This window comes from Populus alba, chromosome 6, assembly GCF_005239225.2.
Source record: "Populus alba chromosome 6, ASM523922v2, whole genome shotgun sequence".
NCBI lineage: Eukaryota > Viridiplantae > Streptophyta > Magnoliopsida > Malpighiales > Salicaceae > Populus > Populus alba.
The window spans coordinates 1,092,454-1,114,618 of NC_133289.1; the positions used below are offsets into that span (position 1 = coordinate 1,092,454).

The following is a 22,165-nucleotide window of genomic DNA, read 5'->3' on the forward strand; positions in this document are numbered from 1 at the left end:
TTTGAAAAGGTCGTTTTGAAGTCCAAATGAAAGGAACAACGAAGAAGTCCGAAGCTGTCCTGCAGCCCAAACACTACTTAGTGTTCAGCCCATATCTTGAGTTCTAGAAGTCCAAATGACCTTATCTTTTTTTTTGTTGGAAAGCTGAGATAATTTCCTAGAACATTCTTGAGGATTCTGGGCAAATTATGATGTTAGCAATGACGTCTTGATCAGACAAGAAGATAAGGATTGTTATCTAGTCAAGATATGGCCACCCACTCATCAATTAGTCAACAAATCAATAGTTCCAAATTTTGGCCTATAAAAGGAGGCACTTACCATGTATTGAGGCATCTTGGTTTCCAGATCAAGATCATGCTCTTGCTTTCTCTCTTTGTATTGCTTATGTCTTGCTTTCATTAATATCAAGTTTATGCACTTCATTTCCTTTCCTTTACTTAGATAACTTCTTTCTCATTTATGTTCTTATCTTGTTTATTTATGTTTATTTCTTTCATTATGTTTAGCTAAGTTAATTATGTCAAGGTGAAAAGGGCACACTAATGGTGTAAGAATAAGTATAATATAAACTTAACATGGACCTTAACGATGGATACTAACATGTTTTATATTTGTTATCTTGTTCACTTTTAATACTTTGCTTGTTAAATGGTTAATCTAGATTTATGTTGTATAACACTTGGTACAACAAATACTTGGTACTTTTATAGCCCATACTGTATGGTATAACCGACACCTGAGCTATGAAAGGGACTTGATTTGTTGTTAACATAAGTTATAATCATGAATGCCTGCCAACATTTACAAGTATTAGCTTTATTCGAATAAGATAACTAATGTAATCATGTTAACAATTTATAATCTGATTGGAACCTCCTTTATGTGTGGTTTCCAATTGAGTAATAAGAGTTTATATTATACTTGTTTGAAGTACCATTAGTGGATCCTCTAACCTTGACATTTGTTTTTATCATTGTTTAATCCTTACGTTAATCTTTCATCTCAAAGTTCTCATTAATTTCTTCATCTTCTGCTTTTATTATTGTTATTATTATTATTATTATTATTATTATTATTTACATTCTGTAATATATCCTCTTGATCTTTTCATAAACTTAGTATATAGGCTGGAAACCTGTGACCCGATCTTTTGGATCATTCTCAGGTGTAACAACGCCACGTACTGAGTGTTATTGTTGTTATTGTTATTGTTGTTGTTGTTTTGTTGTCTTGTTATTTATAATTTATACAATTAACCTCTCTGTGGTTCGACCCCGGTCTTGCCGGGTTATTTATTACTTCGACACTCCTGCACTTGGGAAAAGACATCAAGCTTTTGGTCGTGTCAAGTTTTTGGCGCCGTTGCCGGGGAGGTAAATTCTTGTATAAATTATAATATTTAATTTATTTTCTCTTTTCACTTTTCATTTTACTTAACTTTTTTTTTCTTTGTTTTGTTTTGTTTCTTTTTCTTCTCTTCTCTTTTCTTCCTTTTTTTTTTTTCTCTTTTTACACGTGCATGCGAGTTTGGTCACGTACATTAAGTGGTCGACTTTGTAGGGTATCCTCATCATTTTCAGAAAATATGGCCGAAGAAGATAATCAATCGCTTCATAATGAGAATAATGAGAATAACCGTATGAGAACACTTAGAGACCACATGAATCCCACAAGAACAAGTGCACCCTCATGCATAGTTTTCCCTCCTGATGCATCTCATTTTAATTTTAAGCCAGGCATTATTCAACTTTTACCATCTTTTCATGGCTTAGACTTAGAAAATCCATACTTGCATTTAAGGGAATTTGAGGAGGTTTGTAATACCTATAATGACTCAAATTGTAGCATGAACACCATTCGATTAAAGCTTTTTCCTTTTTCATTAAAAGATAAAGCTAAAACATGGCTACAAAATTTGAGACCAGGATCCATTCGTGCTTGGGATGATATGCAACAACAATTTTTAAAGAAGTTTTTTCCATCTCACAGAACAAACTCTTTTAAAAGACAAATCATCACTTTCACTCAAAAGCCAGGAGAAACATTTTACCAATGTTGGGATAGGTATCGAGATTTGCTTAATACTTGCCCACATCATGGTTTTGAAACATGGAGATTGGTTTCACATTTTTATGAGGGTTTAACACCTAGAGATAGGCAAATGGTTGAATTGATGTGCAATGGAACTTTTGAAGATAAAGACCCTAATGAAGCAATGGAGTATCTAGACTTGCTAGCTGAAAATGCTCAAAATTGGGACACCACAGGTACTTATGAGGCACCAAGTAAAACTCAACCTTATACATCTAGTGGAGGTTTGCACAACCTTAGGGAAGATCATGACCTCCAAGCCAAGTTTGCATCTTTAGCTAGAAAAGTCGAAGCACTTGAATTGAAAAAAAGTGGTCAATTAAAATCTGTTCAAGACATTGTGTGTCAAATCTGTGAAACCAATGAACATTCAACAAATGATTGTCCAACTTTGCCTTCTTTTAAGGAATGCCTCCATGAACAAGCCCATGCTTTAAACAGTTTCCAAAGGCCCAACCATAACCCATACTCGCAAACATACAATCCTGGTTGGAGAAATCACCCAAATTTCAGTTGGAAGAGTGATAGCAACAATGCACAAACTTCACAACCACCGTTTCAAGCACACCATAATTTTCAAAATTCTCATGGATATGCATCTCCTTATGCTCCACCTCCTAGAAGAAATCTTGAGGACACATTCCATGCATTCATTGAAAAGCAGGAGACAATCAACACTCAACTTGCTCAAAGCATGACAGGTTTTAAAGATGCTCTTGCAAAATTAACATCTGCTCTCAGTTTCCAAGAGAAAGGTAAGTTTCCTTCTCAACCACAGCAAAATCCAAAGGGGCAATACAATGCAAATGCAAGTGGTTCTGGAAGCCAACACATGGATCAAGTCAAATCAGTCATCACTCTTCGTAGTGGTAAGGTTATTGAAAAACCCATTCTTGAACCTTGTGAGAAAGATGATGAGTCTATCTCTGAGGGTAAGGAAGGGGTTGAACCTGAACATTGCAAAGAAAAGGCTGATTCCCCGCCATCACTTCCATTTCCTCATGCCATGACCAAACAAAGGAAAGTCAATCACAACTCTGAAATCTTTGAAATTTTCAAACAGGTAAGGATCAATATACCTTTGTTGGATGCTATTAAACAGGTTCCTTCCTATGCTAAATTTTTGAAAGATTTGTGCACTGTGAAGAGAAAAACTGAATGTGAAAAAGAAAGCCTTTTTAGCCGAACAAGTAAGTGCCATTCTTCAAAACAATAATGCTTTGAAATATAAAGACCCTGGTTGTCCTACAATTTCTTGCTTTATTGGAGAACATAAAATTGAAAGAGCCTTACTTGATCTTGGAGCTAGTGTGAATTTACTTCCATATTCAGTTTTTCAAAGTCTCAATCTAGGTGAGTTAAAACCAACTTCTGTAACTCTTTTACTCGCCGATAGATCTGTAAAAGTGCCTAGAGGAATAATTGAAGATGTGTTAGTACAAGTCGATAAATTCATTTATCCTGTGGATTTTATTGTCTTGGACACGCAACCTGTTGAAGCATGTAATTCATTTCCTATTATTTTAGGACGTCCGTTTCTTGCAACTTCTAATGCATTGATTAATTGTAGGAATGGACTCATGAAGTTATCTTTTGGAAACATGACATTAGAGATGAATATTTTCAACGTTTGCAAGCAGCCTGGAGATGATAATGATTTACAAGAAGTAGATCATATTGAAGAATTAGTTCATGATCAACTTGAATCTACTTTGAGTAAAATTGAGTTGGATGAATATGAAGATTTGCAAATGATTTATTCTCAGGAAGAAATCACGGATGAAAAAGGCACCAAAAATATTGATGCCGATCTTTTGTCAAGAGTGACAACAGATTTGATATCTGACATCACACCAATCAATGATTACTTTCCTGAAGAATCCTTACTTTCTCTCAGTTCAATGCCTTGGTTTGCTAAAAATATCAATTTTCTTGCAACAGGAGATTTGCCAGCTCACTGGAGTACCGAAGACAAAGGAAAGTTTTTGAACGAAGTGAAGAACTTTTACTTAGATGACCCTTACTTATTCAAAAATTGTCCTGATCAAATATTTCAAAAATGCATTCCCGACAATGAGGTAAGTAATGTCATTAAACTTTGTCATTCTGAAGCATGTGGGAGTCAATTCTCATCAAGAGAGACGACTGCCAAAATCTTACAAAATGGATTTTATTGGCCCACCATGTTCAAGGACACACATGCATTCTGCAAAACTTGTGAAAATTGTCAAAAAGTTGATACTGGTCAAAAAGTTTTGCTTTATAATTCTCAACTCTATTTATTTCCTGAAAAACTAAGATCAAGATGGAGCGGTCCATTTATTTTGAAACATGTGTATCCTTATGGGGCCCTTGATATTGAGAATCCAAAGAATGACAATGTTTTGAAGGTAAATGAACATCGTTTAAAAGCTTACTTTGATGAGTTTCCTAGTGAAAATGAATCCATTGGTTTGAATAATCTTATTGATAAAGGTTGATTATTTTGTTTTTCTCACATTTTTTTTGCTTTTTAGTGTGACTTTTGTTTTGCTAGTCTCTCACCCCGGTCAAATGGCGGATAACGGTACTCCGTGACTCTTAAGTCGGTTCTTTCAGTTTCCCAAATAACTGATATTTGTATATATTTGTACAATTCTCTGCTCTTTCTCCCTTCTTTGAATATTTTCCCCAATTCTAATTTTAAAATGGACACCACTCTTGAAAAGTTGAAAAGGTATTTTCCCGCTCTGCCTCAGAATGCGATTACAAAAATTTACCGTGCTAGGTGTGCAAGATTGAAGTTGTTAATGAATCATGGAATTCCTGAAGATATTCGCTGGCTAATTGAAGCAAAGGTCCGATTATCAGGTGAGTCCTCCAATTCTTTCATTTCACACATGCCTGGAACAGGTAAAAGCACTTTTGCAAAGAAACGTCGTGCAAAACGACTGAAAGTCTGTCACAGATGTGCCAGATGGACTTGTAATGCAACATGTCGTTCTTTAGGAATGGTATCTGTAAACCGTGAAGATAAGATACAATTCATTAAGGATGGCCTGAGTAAGGGGTCTTTAGATAATCTTTTGTTGACCCTTGAGACGCATCCTAGTGGAGATGTGCATCGTGTAATTCATGATTTATGGCCACAATTCCATAAAGAACATGATCGACTTAGTCTTGGGAATCTGACTAAAAAAGACCCTGTTTGCCAGTTTTTAAGAAAACTGGATGGGAAGCCTATCCCCGACCCATAGAGGGCGTTTAAGCCGTTCTTGGACGTAAAACCAAGGGAAGATGTGAGCCACAATCACAACTACCTGTACATAGATGCTTTTTCAAAATAAATAATTAATAAAGAGAGAGAGAGAGAGAGAGTTTGTGAGACTACAGCTGGCCTACATATAGGTGGTATGATTGCATTTTCACTTTTTCATCTATAAACTCTTCTCTTCCTTCCCTTCATTTCTACTCATCCCATATATTCATCAAATATAGAAGTGTGTAGAAATGGCAGGTTCCTCAAGTCATCATATAAGAAATATTTGTGTTTTCGGTGGGTCCAGTTCTGGGAAAGAAAAAGAGTTTTTAGAATCAGCAAATCATCTTGGTCGGGTACTAGCTGAGAGAAAGATTCATTTAGTGTATGGGGGAGGTAGCCTTGGGTTAATGGGAGGTGTGTCAATGGCTGCATTTTTAGGAGGCAGTCAAGTTTTGGGGGTTGTCCCCAAAGCTTTAGCAACTAGGGACATCATTGGAAAAACAATTGGAGAGGAACTACAGGTCCCAACAATGTCTGACCGACTAAATACCATGTTTAACCATGCTGATGCCTTCATTGCCTTACCAGGTGGTCTGGGCACATTGGAAGAGATCTTTCATATTTCATTTTGGGCCCAACTGCACATTCACCATAAACCCATAGGTTTGTTAAATGTTAATGGTTTTTATGATAAGTTGCTGTCTTTCCTTGATCAAGCTGTGGAACAGGAATTTCTAACATCTTCGGCACGACGAATCATAATCTCTGCTGCTACTGCTGAACAATTGATTGACCAACTACAATCTTTCATCCCTGTCATTGATCCCTGCATGAGTCGTCTAGATTGGTCAACTAAGGAAAGCCGTAAAAAGCTTAGATTAGATTTGAGCCTTCATCTGTGAAACCTTGTGTCTTTTGGTTTTATTAATAGCATATTATTTTGTTTTGTTACTTCTTATGTTTGTTTAAGTGTGTTTCAGGTTTGTCATTGTTCGCTGTTTCAGGTGATGTCTTCTATACTCTATCTTTCTACCTTCGAACATTGAGGACAATGTCTCGTTTTGGTTGGGGGGAGAGGGTAGTACTTCAAAAAAAAAAAAAAAAAAAAAAAAAAAAAAACTAATTTGCTAACTGTTTTTGCTATTATTAAAACCATTTGACAAAATTGTTATTAGGATGGCAGAGTATGGAATCAATTTTATTGACTCTAGAGACGCATCTTAGTAAGTTTCATTACCAAGGTCTATCATAATACTTCTTGAAATATTCAGGTTTACAAACTCTCACATTGTTATCACTTGATTCTGCTCATATACTCATTTAACAAGTATTATTAAACCTTCATTTACACACACACACTTTAACATATGATTGTGGGTTGCACATTGGATTATTACATTAATTATGTTCTTTTGTTGAAGGTAACAACTAAGGGAAAAGGATAGTATATAATTTGCAAAAAAAAAAAAAAAAAAAAAAAAAAAAAGATAGTATTGATGATAATAAAACGTGGATAAGTTTGGTTTCGTAGCCTCCCTAACCTAAGCAATTAAGCCCGAAGGGGTGTTTTAACACCTAATACCCTAAAGTCAACTGACTTGGGAGCTATTGGCCCAAAGCTTGTTACATGGGTTAAGGAGAAAAGCTTAAGGGAATCAAACATTGCACTATCTACGTATCAGTATCTGCAACCCGAGTTGTTAAGCTCGTAGGGGTGTCTCAACACCTAATGCCCTAAGATCAACTGGTCTGGGAGTCATTAGCCTAAAACTCGTTACATGGGTTAAAGATACATTGTGTTTTAAGTTGTATGTGTATATAAATAAAAAGAAAAAAAAGAAAAAAAGAAAAAAAAAAATAATAATAATCCCAACCCAAGGAAGTTCACCTTAAACATTTGAACATAATATTGTTTTCTTCCAACAAAAGCCCCATCATCTATGTTTTCATTGAGCACACAAAAAGAAGGTTTATTAATATCTTGTTTACGAAGTATGAAGCAGGAATATAAATTTAATGAGAGTTTGTTTATCTGGATAGATTAATGTAAGTTGAATGATGAATGCCTTGCTTTGTGGAACTTGCAAATTGTTTCTCTATTTTAACGCTTTAGATTACTAGGGACTAGTAATAAGCTGGTTGGGGGGTGTGATTAGTACTTAAAAGTGCATGTTTATCAAGGTTTTATATCATCATTTTGCACTTGAAGTATCAATAACTCCTTAACTAAAACATGTTTCATAATAACAAGTTTGATATTATAAGATCCCTTAATTTATGGTAAATGCTCATTTTAAATGCAGGAATATCACATAAATAAAAGGATTGATTGATGAGTTTAAGCATTGAAAGTTAAAGGACAAAGAGATGACCAAACTTAGAAAAGAGATGTCGGTGCAGTCCAAACCGGAACATTGCTCGGTAATTGGATCATATCTGGAGCTCTAGATTTCGGATTTAGGTCCACTTTATATGGATGGAAAGGTAAGACAAAGGCCTACAACTTTCATGAGGAGCCCAAGATTTGAAAAGGTCGTTTTGAAGTCCAAATGAAAGGAACAACGAAGAAGTCCGAAGCTGTCCTGCAGCCCAAACACTACTTAGTGTTCAGCCCATATCTTGAGTTCTAGAAGTCCAAATGACCTCATCTTTTTTTTTGTTGGAAAGCTGAGATAATTTCCTAGAACATTCTTGAGGATTCTGGGCAAATTATGATGTTAGCAATGACGTCTTGATCAGACAAGAAGATAAGGATTGTTATCTAGTCAAGATATGGCCACCCACTCATCAATTAGTCAACAAATCAATAGTTCCAAATTTTGGCCTATAAAAGGAGGCACTTACCATGTATTGAGGCATCTTGGTTTCCAGATCAAGATCATGCTCTTGCTTTCTCTCTTTGTATTGCTTATGTCTTGCTTTCATTAATATCAAGTTTATGCACTTCATTTCCTTTCCTTTACTTAGATAACTTCTTTCTCATTTATGTTCTTATCTTGTTTATTTATGTTTATTTCTTTCATTATGTTTAGCTAAGTTAATTATGTCAAGGTGAAAAGGGCACACTAATGGTGTAAGAATAAGTATAATATAAACTTAACATGGACCTTAACGATGGATACTAACATGTTTTATATTTGTTATCTTGTTCACTTTTAATACTTTGCTTGTTAAATGGTTAATCTAGATTTATGTTGTATAACACTTGGTACAACAAATACTTGGTACTTTTATAGCCCATACTGTATGGTATAACCGACACCTGAGCTATGAAAGGGACTTGATTTGTTGTTAACATAAGTTATAATCATGAATGCCTGCCAACATTTACAAGTATTAGCTTTATTCGAATAAGATAACTAATGTAATCATGTTAACAATTTATAATCTGATTGGAACCTCCTTTATGTGTGGTTTCCAATTGAGTAATAAGAGTTTATATTATACTTGTTTGAAGTACCATTAGTGGATCCTCTAACCTTGACATTTGTTTTTATCATTGTTTAATCCTTACGTTAATCTTTCATCTCAAAGTTCTCATTAATTTCTTCATCTTCTGCTTTTATTATTGTTATTATTATTATTATTATTATTATTATTTACATTCTGTAATATATCCTCTTGATCTTTTCATAAACTTAGTATATAGGCTGGAAACCTGTGACCCGATCTTTTGGATCATTCTCAGGTGTAACAACGCCACGTACTGAGTGTTATTGTTGTTATTGTTATTGTTGTTGTTGTTTTGTTGTCTTGTTATTTATAATTTATACAATTAACCTCTCTGTGGTTCGACCCCGGTCTTGCCGGGTTATTTATTACTTCGACACTCCTGCACTTGGGAAAAGACATCAAGCTTTTGGTCGTGTCAGGAATGCAAGAGGGGATTTATAAGTTGCATATGCTACAAATATTTCTCTCATCAGTTTCAGCATGAAGAAACTGTAGCAGGTTGAAGAGCCAGATTTGGTTTGAAAAACATGGAGCAGACATCAAACTTCAACGTTGCAGAGATCTCTCGGCAGAAATCTATTTGTGGATCTGTAAATGGGAAATCCGAGAAGGGATGTAGTGGTTTCAGATTGTCCACAATTTTCTCCTACCAGTATCGGCATTACAACGCAAAAGTAGAGAGAAGAGACATGCCTAGACTGAAAAACATGAAGAAGACTGAAACTTCAACAGAGCAGAACTCCCTCTATTGGTGCTTGTTTGCTGCACAATTCGAGAGAAATCGAAGAAGAAATAGAGGAGATTCATGTTCATCGTTTTCTTCCAATAGAGACAATGTGTGATTCCACACGTCGGTAGTGGCGATACTACAAGTTTTTATGCACTGCCAAGATTACCAAGCTGTTGGAAAGTTTTCTAACAATTCGCAGCCAACCACAACAACATTGGAAGATTGAAATGATGTTGTGAGGATTTGCCGAAGAATTGAACAAGCTATGAAAAGAGGAAAGATTGAAGGATCTGCCATGGATTCCAGAACAATGATGAGAGGTGAATCAAGAGATGACTTCGACGGTGTGAACCCTTAATTGTGGGGTATAGCCAGGTCTCACGGTAGCATCAATTGCTCAAATGTCTTTGCCAAGATGGGACATTCCTTTGCCGTTTAAGTTTGTCGACCAGCATCTGCCAGATTCCAGAATTTTGCTTGACTCCGACAAATCCCATGCAACCACCAATTTCTAGTTGGTATAATCCAGATAAGAGATGTGATGTCATGGTGGGGTCCTCAACCATTTCAAGTGAACAGTTTCAAGAATTGCAAGAATTGAGTCTGAAAATTGGTGAGCAAGAGACAAGTGGAGTCGGTGAAGAAGGGTGTCATTGGCTATATTGTTCCCCGAACATCATCAAAATGACATGTGATCAAAAGTGTTTGGCAAAACACAGATATTGCCAGAAAAGCTGATTCAAAAATGGTGATGGACTGTCAATCATATTGTTATGGAATTCTGCATTTTGTTTTGGGATCACATCTCATCCTTCAACGAAACATGCCTTGCTTTTGTCTCTTTGTTGTTTTGAAATCAACAGATGTTTAACATTTTATTCTGACAAAATATTTTGATCAAACTCCAACATGCGATAAAGGTTAATCAAGCCGGAAGATTAAAAGTGTTTTGATTACAGAAATGACTCGATGCTTGAAAATAACATGAGGTGACTAAACAATTTTGAACTCATACCTCCTGAAACTGAACCACACATCATATAGCTAAGTTTTAACAGTATGCATAATGACATGTAGTGGATTCGGTAGTTATGGACTCGTGAATCATGATTCTTACAAGTCCCAATCATTACACTGGATGAGGTCAAAATTTATCGGTTCTAACCGACCTTGCTTGAAATGAGAAAAGGCCATCTTTGATATTCCCTTCACTTTCTAAAGATTATATCCCTTGTAGTCCCATTTTGAGCTGGATAAAATATCTTTTCATGAAAACCCTGACTAGGATCACACCCCACACTGGGGGCAAATGATAGATATGTTGGAGACATTAATATGATTAATGGATAAAGGGGAAGGCTTAGAACAAAAGTCAAAGGTAAAGGAAGGAGAACGCCTATCAAGTCTATGAAGAGCAAAAGAAATTTCAATCAAGGAAAGGCACAACAAAAGTCAATACCAGAAAAAAGACTAAGTTATAAACGTGACTTTCGGTGTCCATTATAAAGCCTCTGATGTTATCAGATGATTAAGGTTGGTTATTCATCAAGGAAAGGTGGATTTGCATTATGACTTATGTTAAGAGAAGTCTGATCTTTGAGGTTAACAAGGTTATATGTCGTTTCCTCTACAAAGACAACAAGAGAAAGAGAGTTGATGAATAATTGATGTTTGATCCTATGTCTTTGAAACCCTCAAACACCTTTTGAGCCTTTGAGATTCCTTTTCTTTCATAGCCATGAACCATAGCCTGCATTACGTGCTTTTAAAAGTCCTTTTTAATCAAGCAAGCAATTTGAACCGATAAATGGCGCTCTCAAAACTTGAAGAGCTTTTCCATAAGGGTCGTGACTTCATGAATTAAGCTATTGGTTATTATGCATGCTGATAAAACAAGTTATAAGAAGAGAAACAACCTTTCTTGATAAAGCCTAAGTTTTGACTTGAGCATTTTTGTTTTTTGAAATTCATGCAAAGGTCACCTCATCATAGACTATCAAATGATATACCCAATATCAAGGATTCAAATTGATACAAAGAACCATGGAAAAAGCCATTTTTAATCCTACATTGGGTCAATTTCTGTTTTCAAAATATAAGACAATCAAAGGACTGTGTATTTCGAATAACGTGTGTTGGGTCTTTGATCAAAAAGCTTGATTTTCAAAAGATTTTCAAAATGGACATCTTTGATTTCATTTCAACAAACTAGACTTTGAATAGACATGATCTTTGAAATACGAGAGTTGATTCCAGAACAAGGAAGATTATCAAACACAGAAGAACATCAATTGAGTTTGCAAAATCCTTGACAAAATTGACATCAACATTTCTCGACACTCCTTGAAACATTGACCACTTAGGGGCAATACAGTGGACCCTTGGAAGAAAAGCAAACAACATTCTAATCAGCTGGGGGCAAAGAAAGAATCAGATGATGAGTCATCAAAGTCCCGGAAAGTTATGATTATCATCTGACAATGACAAAGGAAAACATCATTGAGTATAAACTAATGAACGAGCATTCATATCATTGCTGGGGCAATGTTGTTCAAAGACAATCCATGATTTAGTGAACTTCAACAGCAATTGATGAGCAACGCTGCACTTGAAGGATATTTTCATATCTTCATCTTGGGTCACCCTCTGAAACATGGCTATGACTCCTGACAGATGTTATCGGGTGAATGCATTTGAATGAACATCGAACATATGCATACCACTAAGTTTGACTATGGGACCATCTATTCTGAAGCTCAAATGCGCACTTCACCGCATGAATATGGGTGATAACATGAACACGTTGATGATGCCAAAGCAGTTATTTTCACGATCTGATTTGACAAGCTAAGAGGAATCCATAGAGAAATACATCGCGCCTACAATGATGAGTTGTTTACTGCAAAGCATGAGATCCATGTCTGGATGACTTGGCAGTTCCATGAAGGCTGGTGACCATACATACTTGAATGTTGTTTCAACCGAAGGCAAGTTCATGACTGATTGACAATCTTGATGGGGTGTTGACATGATGCACACAATCAATCAAAGGATAATTCTCAGAAGAATCCAAGAGAGAAAATCCTTCATGATAAATCAAGCAGTACCACACTTGGGGGCAGGGTCAAGCTTGATGAACGATGCAAGCGGTAATTATCGAAGACAGCCCGGGATGGGCATTGCATTTACAGCTGAGTGGATGGCTAGCACATGAATGAGCCAATGCATCAAAAGAACAAAGAAAGCTTTGGGATGCAAACAAGGGAACCCTATGACGATGGAGCATCAAGGAGGGGGGGACCTATATTTCGAATCAGGTAAGGATGCATTCATATCATCTAACCTCAAAAAAAAAAAAAAAACCATTTGCACATATTTTTGAATTGTTACAGGAAAATCTTTAATGAGGTCCAGCAAGATGGTGGAAAGAGAAAGAAGCATTGTGGTGATGATAATAAAGAATCGGTTTTGATCATGGAATAAAAGGACGATGGGATAAACCTTACCATTAGGAAAATCCCAAAGAAATGGAAAGATCAACCTTGCAATCGGGAAGCCTCGAGTTTTCAACCCTTGCAGTCAGGAAACACCGAGTTTTCAAACCCTATGATCGGGAATTATCAGGAAGCACCAAGTTTTCCAGCCCTTCTTCTGTCATCCCCTCAGGACTTTGCCAGGTAAGTCCTATTTTTCACACTTGTCATATCACATTTTTTTTCCATCTGGGTAGGTCGCCCATCATAATAAGACCGTTCTTCATATTTTTTCCATCCGGGTAGGTCACCCATGACAATGAGACCGCAGTTTTCCATATTTTTTCCATCTGGGTAGGTCACCCATTACAATGAGACCGCATTTCACATTCTTTCTATTTGGGTAGGTCGCCCATCACAACGAGACCACTTCATCATATTTTTTCCATTTGGGTAGGTCACCCATTACAATGAGACCATACTTCATATTTTTTTTGTCCATCTTGGGTAGGTCACCCATCACAATGAGACCACCATTTTTTCTGGGCAGGTCACCCAAAGAATGAGACCATTCTCCATCTTTTTTTACCTGGGTAGGTCACCCATAAGAATGAGGTCATTCCTCCCCTTGGGTAGGTCACCCAAAGAATGAGACCACTCTTCCTTTTTCCACTTGGGTAGGTCACCCATCACAATGAGACCACCATTTTTTCTGGGTAGGTCACCCATAAGAATGAGGCCATTCTTCCCCCTGGGTAGGTCACCCAAAGAATGAGACCACTCTTCCTCCTTTTCACCTGGGTAGGTCACCCATCACAATGAGACCACCATTTTTTTATGGGTAGGTCACCCAAAGAATGAGACCATTCTCCATCTTTTTTTTTTACCTGGGTAGGTCACCCAAAGAATGAGGCCATTCTTCCCCCTGGGTAGGTCACCCAAAGAATGAGACCACTCTTCCTCCTTTCCACTTGGGTAGGTCACCCATTATAATGAGACCATTTCTTACACATTCTTTTGTTCCAGTTGAATGAGGTCGCCAGATGGGATCTCATGTAGCTTTTGTTAAAGGGAATCTCCATATGGGATTTCAGGTTGACCGAGTTACACACATTCTTTGGTTTTGTTTAAAGGAGGTCGCCAGATGGGATCTCAGGATAATAAAAAAAAAAAGAAAAAAAAAAGGAAGATTGCTGATGAAGTGGATATTGAGCAAATAGAAAGACAAGTTTTTCTTTACAAAGCTTACTATGCAAAACATCGAGGATTTTTGCTTCGTAAGCATTGTAAAGAGGGGGCATCTGTTGCTATCCAATTTTTGACCCATGTTTTTGATATATTTTCAAAAAAATCCAAAAATAGAGAAAAACAAAGAAAATCCAAAAAAATATGTTTTTAATATATTTTTGTCATTTTAGCATTTTCAACGTCGTCTAAGAAAAAAAATAAAATTTTAAGGGTCTTTTGAACGCGTTCGACTTTTCACGCGTCATTTTTAAAATAATTGATTTTCCGTATTTGAGTCGACGTTGATATTGCTCGTTTTAAAAAAAAAATACAAAAAAACAAGAAAAATCAAATTTTACAAAAAAAAGAAAATTAAGGGACCAATTTTGAGGCCGAAACAATATTTTTGCCTATGTATAGGGAATTTTGAATTATGGAAGAAGGGGCAACCTAAGAATTTTTTTTCTCTTCACCCGAAACTAGCCGTTCCCCCTGGCCCAAGACCATTATTTAATCCCTCTCTTTCGGCTAAAAATTAGGAATTCAGCCCCCACCCAGGTCTTTTTTTTCCTTGTTTCCAGCCGACCACATACGCTCCCCCTCACTATCTGCCCACTCTCCCTGACCCTATGCAAAACGAAGACAGCCCCTTTGTAATTAATTTTTCTTCTCTTTCCCCTCATAAAAACCAGCCACACACTCTCCCCGGGCTACGGGCTCTGCCCCCCCGATCTGTCCTCCTTTCTCTCCTGAACCGGCCGGTCACTACTTCCTTCTCCTCCAATAAAAAACCCGAACAGCTCCCCTCAGCCATAGCCTCTCTCTGGGCGGACTCTCCCTCTGAAACCGAAAGTCTCAGCCACGACCTCACCAGCTCCTTCCTTCATCTCCCCTGCTCACGCCCCGAAGCCATCACCATTTTTCCCTATTTTTGCTCATTTTCAAAGCAACCACGGTGGCCTCCCTTCTCCTCCAACAAAAAGAAGGAACCGGCCAGCTTCCCCTTTCTTTGAAAACAAACTCCACCTCCCTCAGCTTTGGTTCTTCTCCTTTTCCAGCAGCCGCCGGCCAAGATTCCTTCTCCCACAGCCCGGTCTTCTCCCCTCAAACCAGCAGTGCCGATCCTCCCTCTCAGCCACCGTGAACGGACCGCCCACTCCACTACCTTCAACCGGCCCGAACGCAACGACCAGCAACAGAACCTCCCCTTCTCAGCAGTGTCTCCTCCTCCTCCGGACCATCAACGCCGTCCGCCAACCGCAGCAGCTCCTCCCCACGGACCCGCTCTGCTCACCACCGAGGAAACATCTCCACCGCAGCAGCATCCCCGCCGCCAGAACTGCCCAATAGCGGCCACAGAAGCTGGATCTGTCACCAGCAGAGGAAAACGCACCGAAAAAAAAAGGAAGGGATAATCAGATCTGAAAAGTAAAGAAAAATTAAAATAGACTGGATGTGGGGTTTTGTTTGGCTTTGCAGGTGACGCCGTTCTCACCGCCGGCAAGGAAGGGAAGGGGGAAGGAGGTCGTTGCAGACCCCCCCTGTTCGGTTGTTTTTTCGCGGCAGCGCGTGGGTCCACGCGCCGCCAGTGGCGGTGGTGAATAGTTTTAGATTGTTTTGTAATTTTCATTGTAATATTTGGTTAATTTTGTGGTTTTTTTTTATTGTTTGTATTTTATGTAAATGTGGATATAAAAGAAAAGAAAGGAAAAGAAAAGAAACAAAAAATAATAAAAAGAAATTTGTGTGTGTGTTTGTATTTGTTTGTATTTATGTTATTGAATTATAGAAAAAGGACAAAAAGATTTAATTGTTAATTTAAATATGGTTAAATATCTCGAGGACAAATAAAATCAAGTTGTATTTTCCACGAAAATGTGAGAACAAGTTTCTACATATATTCGGGGATTTAATAACTGATTTATTCAAGCCTTAGAATTTAATTAATATTTTAAATTTTCAAATCACATCAGAACACGGAGCAGCTTACCTCAGGTAGGGTGTGTTAGGGGTGCTAATACCTTCCCTAACCACAACCAGTCCCTTACCCGTGATCTCTGACAAGACCAGTACATCAGGTTTTCTAGTAGCCCTTAATGAATTACTAGGTGGCGACTCCCACGAATCAAATTCAGCAAAACATAACAAACGAGAAAAATCGCCAGTCGATGCCGCGCGCCAGGATTTTTTGGGGTGCGACAAAGTTCTCTGGTTTAGAGTCATTAAAAAATCCGAGTGTATTGGTCTTAACAAAAATTCAAAGGATAAGAGACTGATTGTGGTTAAGAAATGTATTAGTACTTCTAGTGGCATTATGTGGTTTAAATGTGATTTTAATTTTTTGATAGATTTCTAACTGATGGTCTGTCTATAGCTTAGAATAAGGATTTATTCGTGTGAATAAATATGATTTTTTTGAATTCATTATAAACTCGTGTCCTAAATGAATTCTTATGGAAATGATCTATGTAGATGCCCTAACAGAGTTTATCTATCTTAAAAGGCGGAAGAGTTTTTCACCACTCATGTGTTATAGTGAAAAATAATTCCAATTAAAATTGATGAATATTTAGAAGAATTTTGAGAGGTCAACTCCTAATATTTAAATAGCGGTCTCACTTGTAAGTCCAATATTTATATTAGAATATTGACTATTAATTCTTATGAATTAAAATTTTAGTAATTATTGGAATATAGATCAAATTGTCATGGATTCGATAAATTTATTAGTAAATTCAAAATGCATATTGAAAAAAAAAATTTTTATTTTTTCAACCAGATATGATTTTTGTATATTTTTGAGAAGCTTGATCATATACAACACACAAAACGAATATTTATTTTTTATTATATATATTTTTTTGTATATTTGTCACAATACAACAGCTATATTTGTCACATTCGATTCAGGATTCTCACCCACAATCCAATGTAAAGCAGCATTGGCGAAAACCCCATTTGCACCAGGATAGTGAACACACAATAAGACACATCACCAATCCTCCTCCACGATTGTTTCCTCAAACTATACACCTTAACTATAATATTATTTTCAAGTTTTTTTTTTTTTTTTTTGAAAAAACAATAGCTTGGATTGCTCCACCCACTGTCAACTCTACTAATTCCTTGGTGCCAAATTTAGGTCTTTATCTTCATGTCTCCTCTTACATCAAGAACAAGAAGAAACAACAGAGACTAAAACCATGAAGAGGATTATATTGGTGAGACCACATGTTTCTCATTGAAGGCAATCAATTTCCTTTGTGCCTTATATATTGGGAGCTCCCATGTCTGAGACAAAAACTTATTCCTGCTAGGTTAACTTAACTAAAGATAAGATGATCGAGGTGTTTTTCTTTTTTCATTAAATAGCGTTGTCAATTTTTTTTTTGTTTTAACAAACTAGGGCATTTTAAAAACTATTTGAGAAGATAGCAAAGATTCATGGATTACGTTCAAATTTAAGTTTTGTTGTTGAGAATAATGCATTCTATAGATTTCTCGACCCACGGCCTATATCTTTATGTTATTTTTAAAATATATTATTTTTCCAAATATATTTTTATGCCTTCTAGTTTGTCGAAAACAAATTTTGGGCAGTGGTATATTATTATTTTTTTAAAAAAGAAACTACAAGTTGATCGATCCACTGATTACGAGATGCTCGGAAGGTCACTTTATGAGTGCCTAGAAGGCTAGAAGGAAGCAACCCACTCAGAATATGCCCATTATTTTACTTGAGGAGCATCTTTTTTAACACTCTGATTACAGCAACTTGTAAGCATTGCAGCAAGGCAAGGAAATTGCTTTTCCACTTTTGGCACAAGGGAGGAGAGGGGGCATGCCCGAAATTGTAAAAAAGGCTGAAGTCGGTCTGATGAATCGACAAAGCTCATGAAGAAAGAAACCATGTAAAAATGGTAAAAAGGACACAAAAAACTATTCATAGGAATGGATTGCACTTGAAGAAATTACAAGCATTGGCCTGGACGGCAAAAAAATAGCTTGTATTTCCTGATAAGCTTCCACTTTAAATTCCTTCATTCACACCATCTGTAAAGAGACTAGAGAGCCTAGCAAAATGGCCAGACCATAAATGAATGGGACTAAACTGAATCAAGGGGGACTCTTTCAATTGACCAAAAGCATATATTGCAGCTATTTCATGAAAGGTCTTGAACTGGTGAGCTTGAGAATTGACCTGGCTCAAGCTTGAATAGTCCTTGCAATGATGCTAGAAGAACTGTACATTGAAATTGCTAAAAGGAATGCTATAAAAATTGCTAAAATGAATGGGACAAAAAGGACGCTAACAGGACAAAATCAGATGTTTGCCAGAAACTTTCATGGCCAAATCTATATCCATTTCCACATCACAGCAACATAACTGTTGCTTCAATACCACCAGGCCAGTGGATTCAATCTTCGGGTAATTAGGGAGTCCCTGTGTGCTATTTTGTTCAAATTGACAAATCCAATGGTTCCAATGGATTTCCCCCATGACACGGCAAAGTGCATATGCAATGTCATTAGAACATGAGAACAATAAATTTCCACAGCAAATACCCTGCGCGATGTTCCAATGACATCTACCACTTGCTTGGTCATCTTGACAGAAACAAGCTACCAGGTCTTCTCATGAACATTAAAAGCAGATAAATTTGCAATTAAGAAAGAAAAAACCCATAAATTTGTAGGCTTGTGGGTTAATGACTTCATTTTATTCATTTCAGAAGAGTTTCCTACAACTTTGAAAAGTAAACAGACTAGCTTTTCTCTGTCTGGGAAAACTATACATGATTTCCAAAGTTTTCTTGCACTGTTAAGCCATTAAGTATCTGATTATTCTGATCACAACATTGCCTAAAAACAAATCTAACATTGTATAGTACTTTCTGCAGACGGCACAGTATGTTCACCATGAAGGATTCTTCTCTCCATTCTCTGTCTTCAAACTAGTATGTATCATAACTCCAGTATCAGCCCTGAGGATAATAGATTAAAAGGAGAAAGAACATCTGGGAAAATGAAAGCAGCTACTAGTCCTCTGAAACCTGAAAACTTAAATCAATTTGCCTTGATATTTACAAAGTTTAAACCAGACAACAGAATCAAAGCATTAGATAAAATGTGCCGTACAAAAAGCTTACCTTCTTCCATTTTGGCCATTGTCCTGTATCCTTTCTCCCTATTGGTCTTACAACTTCAGTTTGAACCCCACAGAAAGGAAATCATCCCTGAGAGAAACAACTGACATGAGGTACTAAATCAAAATACGCAAATGACCACAAGGTATATAAATAATCAATCTTTCACCAATCGTAAGCTGTTGGATTGACTTGTACGTTGACTTGTCATCCCAATTGAAAAAGAAGACTTCTCATTGACTTGTCCCCCGAATTGAAGATGTAGACCGACTTCTCATTGACTTGAGACCCAAATTCAAAATTCAGGTCCCAACAACAAATAGCATAAGTTGGTAACATGCTATAGCTTAAAAAGAGAAAAAAAACTCCACCTATCAACATTACTTGGGGTTCCATTTCATTATATCCGTAAAATTAAATGGCTTCAAGAGAATCAATCACAACAAATTCACTCTATTTTACCTTTTATTCCTATTTGTCTTCCTCTTCTCCTCCTCCTCCTCATCTAGCTCTTGTTGCTTCTTCCATCCAATTCGATCACCATCATTAATCCTAATAAGGCTTTCCACATACATCTCAGAACCAAACGACCTCGGTCCACCACGAACCCTTACAACCTTAGCATGCTTAGTTTTCCAATCATACCACAATAGCTTCTCACCATTCACTTCCAATAACACCATATCACCACCTTTCGAATAAACCAAAGGTCTCAAAAACATAAAAGCACCAATCCACTTAATCGCATGAACCGAAAACATCTTACACCAAGATTCCTTCACGCCATATTCTTTCATAACCCACACATCAACACAAACATGCTCATAATTACACATTACACACAAATTCCCCTCTAGAACCCCAACATCAACCTGAAAGTTCATACCCTTGTTCTCATAATCCGGCTGCGGCAATTCGAAAAACTTATCATCCCTAATATCAAAACCAAGAACACAATCTCTAATACCAAGTTGACGCCTTTGCGGGACAATCCAATGCAAAGCGTGACCTGCAAAAACACCATACCCTCTCCTATTCAAAATATGAAAAAAGGGCTTGCTTAATAACCTCAGCCGAATCGGCAAACCCTCAATCTTCTTCCACTTATCATTCTTTAAACTATAAACCTTAACTTCATACTCGCAACCCAAAACCACACCATCGCCGCCGCCATCTTCTTCTAACGAACTGTGCCATTCTCACCACTTTGTAATCATCACCATAAGAATCATAACCAAACCCATAATAAACATACCCAGTTGTCATATCCCGCCTTGGAATCTCAGTTTCCGCCACATAACACTTCTTACACTCCCTTGTAGACAAATTATACACAGCAATATTTGTCTCAGAACGTCTCAAAAACACCAACCCATTAACCGAACCAATAACCTCCGTTCCACCACCGGAATAAAGGGGATGATGTTTAACCTCCACCGCATCAGATAAAGCATCAAAATCAACAGCGAAAAGATCCCACTCTTTCAGGATGATACTGTGATTAGATTTGGTAGTGGTAGAATGGTTTAGATGGAGATTGATGAAATCCGGGCCGTCGATTAAGGAACAAATTGGCTTCGATAGAGATCGGAAACGGACGAGGGATTTCACCGGAAGTTGAAGCAAAATGTCGTGAATAATTTCGTGTGGGATTCTCGACATTTTTTAATGAAGAGGTTAGGTTGGTTAGTTCGTAGTTTGTTATGTTGGGTTGCCTGCCGCTATATCTGAAAGCAAGAGTTAGTGGACAGGTGGGAGAAGGCAATCAAGTACAACTTGACAGCATTTTGAGAGGTGGCCTTTTTGGGCATGGGAGTAAAAACAAAAAAGACAAGGACCCTACAGAATCACTGGTATCCATATTTATGCTCGAGCGATGGATTAATTGAATTAATTTATAAATTAGAAAATCAACTTGGAACTATTTTAAAATGATAAGTTTATTTTAAAATTTTTTGAAATGATACATTATAGATAAAATAAAAAGAATCTTCAAGTTAACTCAATAAAAAACTTCACTGAAATTTAATTGGATTAACCAATTGACTAGTAAAATCATTTGAATTTTATCACATTAATTTTTAAAATAATTAAAAAAAACACAAACAAGAATTGAGCCCCTTGTGTGTCAAATATTTTCAAATTTTCTTTTTTAATAATTATTATTATTATTCTAGAACTTCTAGACCAATTTTTACATAATAAAGAAAGTAAATTCTTCCTAATCAAGTTTTAAACCGAACATTTATCAGAACAACAAAATAAAGCTAAACCCCAGAAGGATTAAATTAACTTAGCTGACGAATAGGAATTGCAGAGAGACAAAAAGGCATAATATAATCAGAGGTACATGACAAAGTCCCATCCTAATTGAAGCATACTAATCCGAAAAAATAATAATAATAAAAAAGAAGAAGAACAATAGTACTCTAGCTATACCTCATTCCCAAAGACAACAGTCTTGAGAAAATCATCAAGCCTTTTAGACCGATCATCCAATTGTTTACTTACTTCAGGCGGACATTGCTTACTTAAACCGAGATGTGCCATGAGAAGACAGACATGAGTGAGTAGCTCCCCACCTCGGGCAAGTGCATCAGCATGCTCCTTCCATCCACAATGACTTGCAGCATACATCAGCATTTCCACCCACCCTTCACTTATCATTTCCCATTTCTTTTCATTTGGCCAACCATCCTGTGTCTCTGATGACTGCAATGACATAGCAAGCATGCAACCATCTAGTAGGGCTGAGTTTTCTCCTTGGTCCTGTTCTCTAATTTCATTTAACATGGTAGAC

General features: G+C 36.9%; 1 protein-coding gene across 1 annotated transcript; it reads right to left on the minus strand.

Moving 5' to 3' along the window:
* Positions 1 to 18,885: 18,885 nt before the first annotated feature.
* Positions 18,886 to 21,135, minus strand: LOC118046166 (F-box protein CPR1-like). Its single transcript, XM_035054958.2, is given in 4 exon segments — positions 18,886 to 19,272; positions 19,369 to 19,455; positions 19,828 to 20,544; positions 20,546 to 21,135. Coding segments are annotated over 3 exon segments (1,239 nt in total). The 5' UTR covers positions 21,028 to 21,135; the 3' UTR covers positions 18,886 to 19,272; positions 19,369 to 19,415.
* Between the last annotated feature and the right edge of the window lie 1,030 nt (positions 21,136 to 22,165).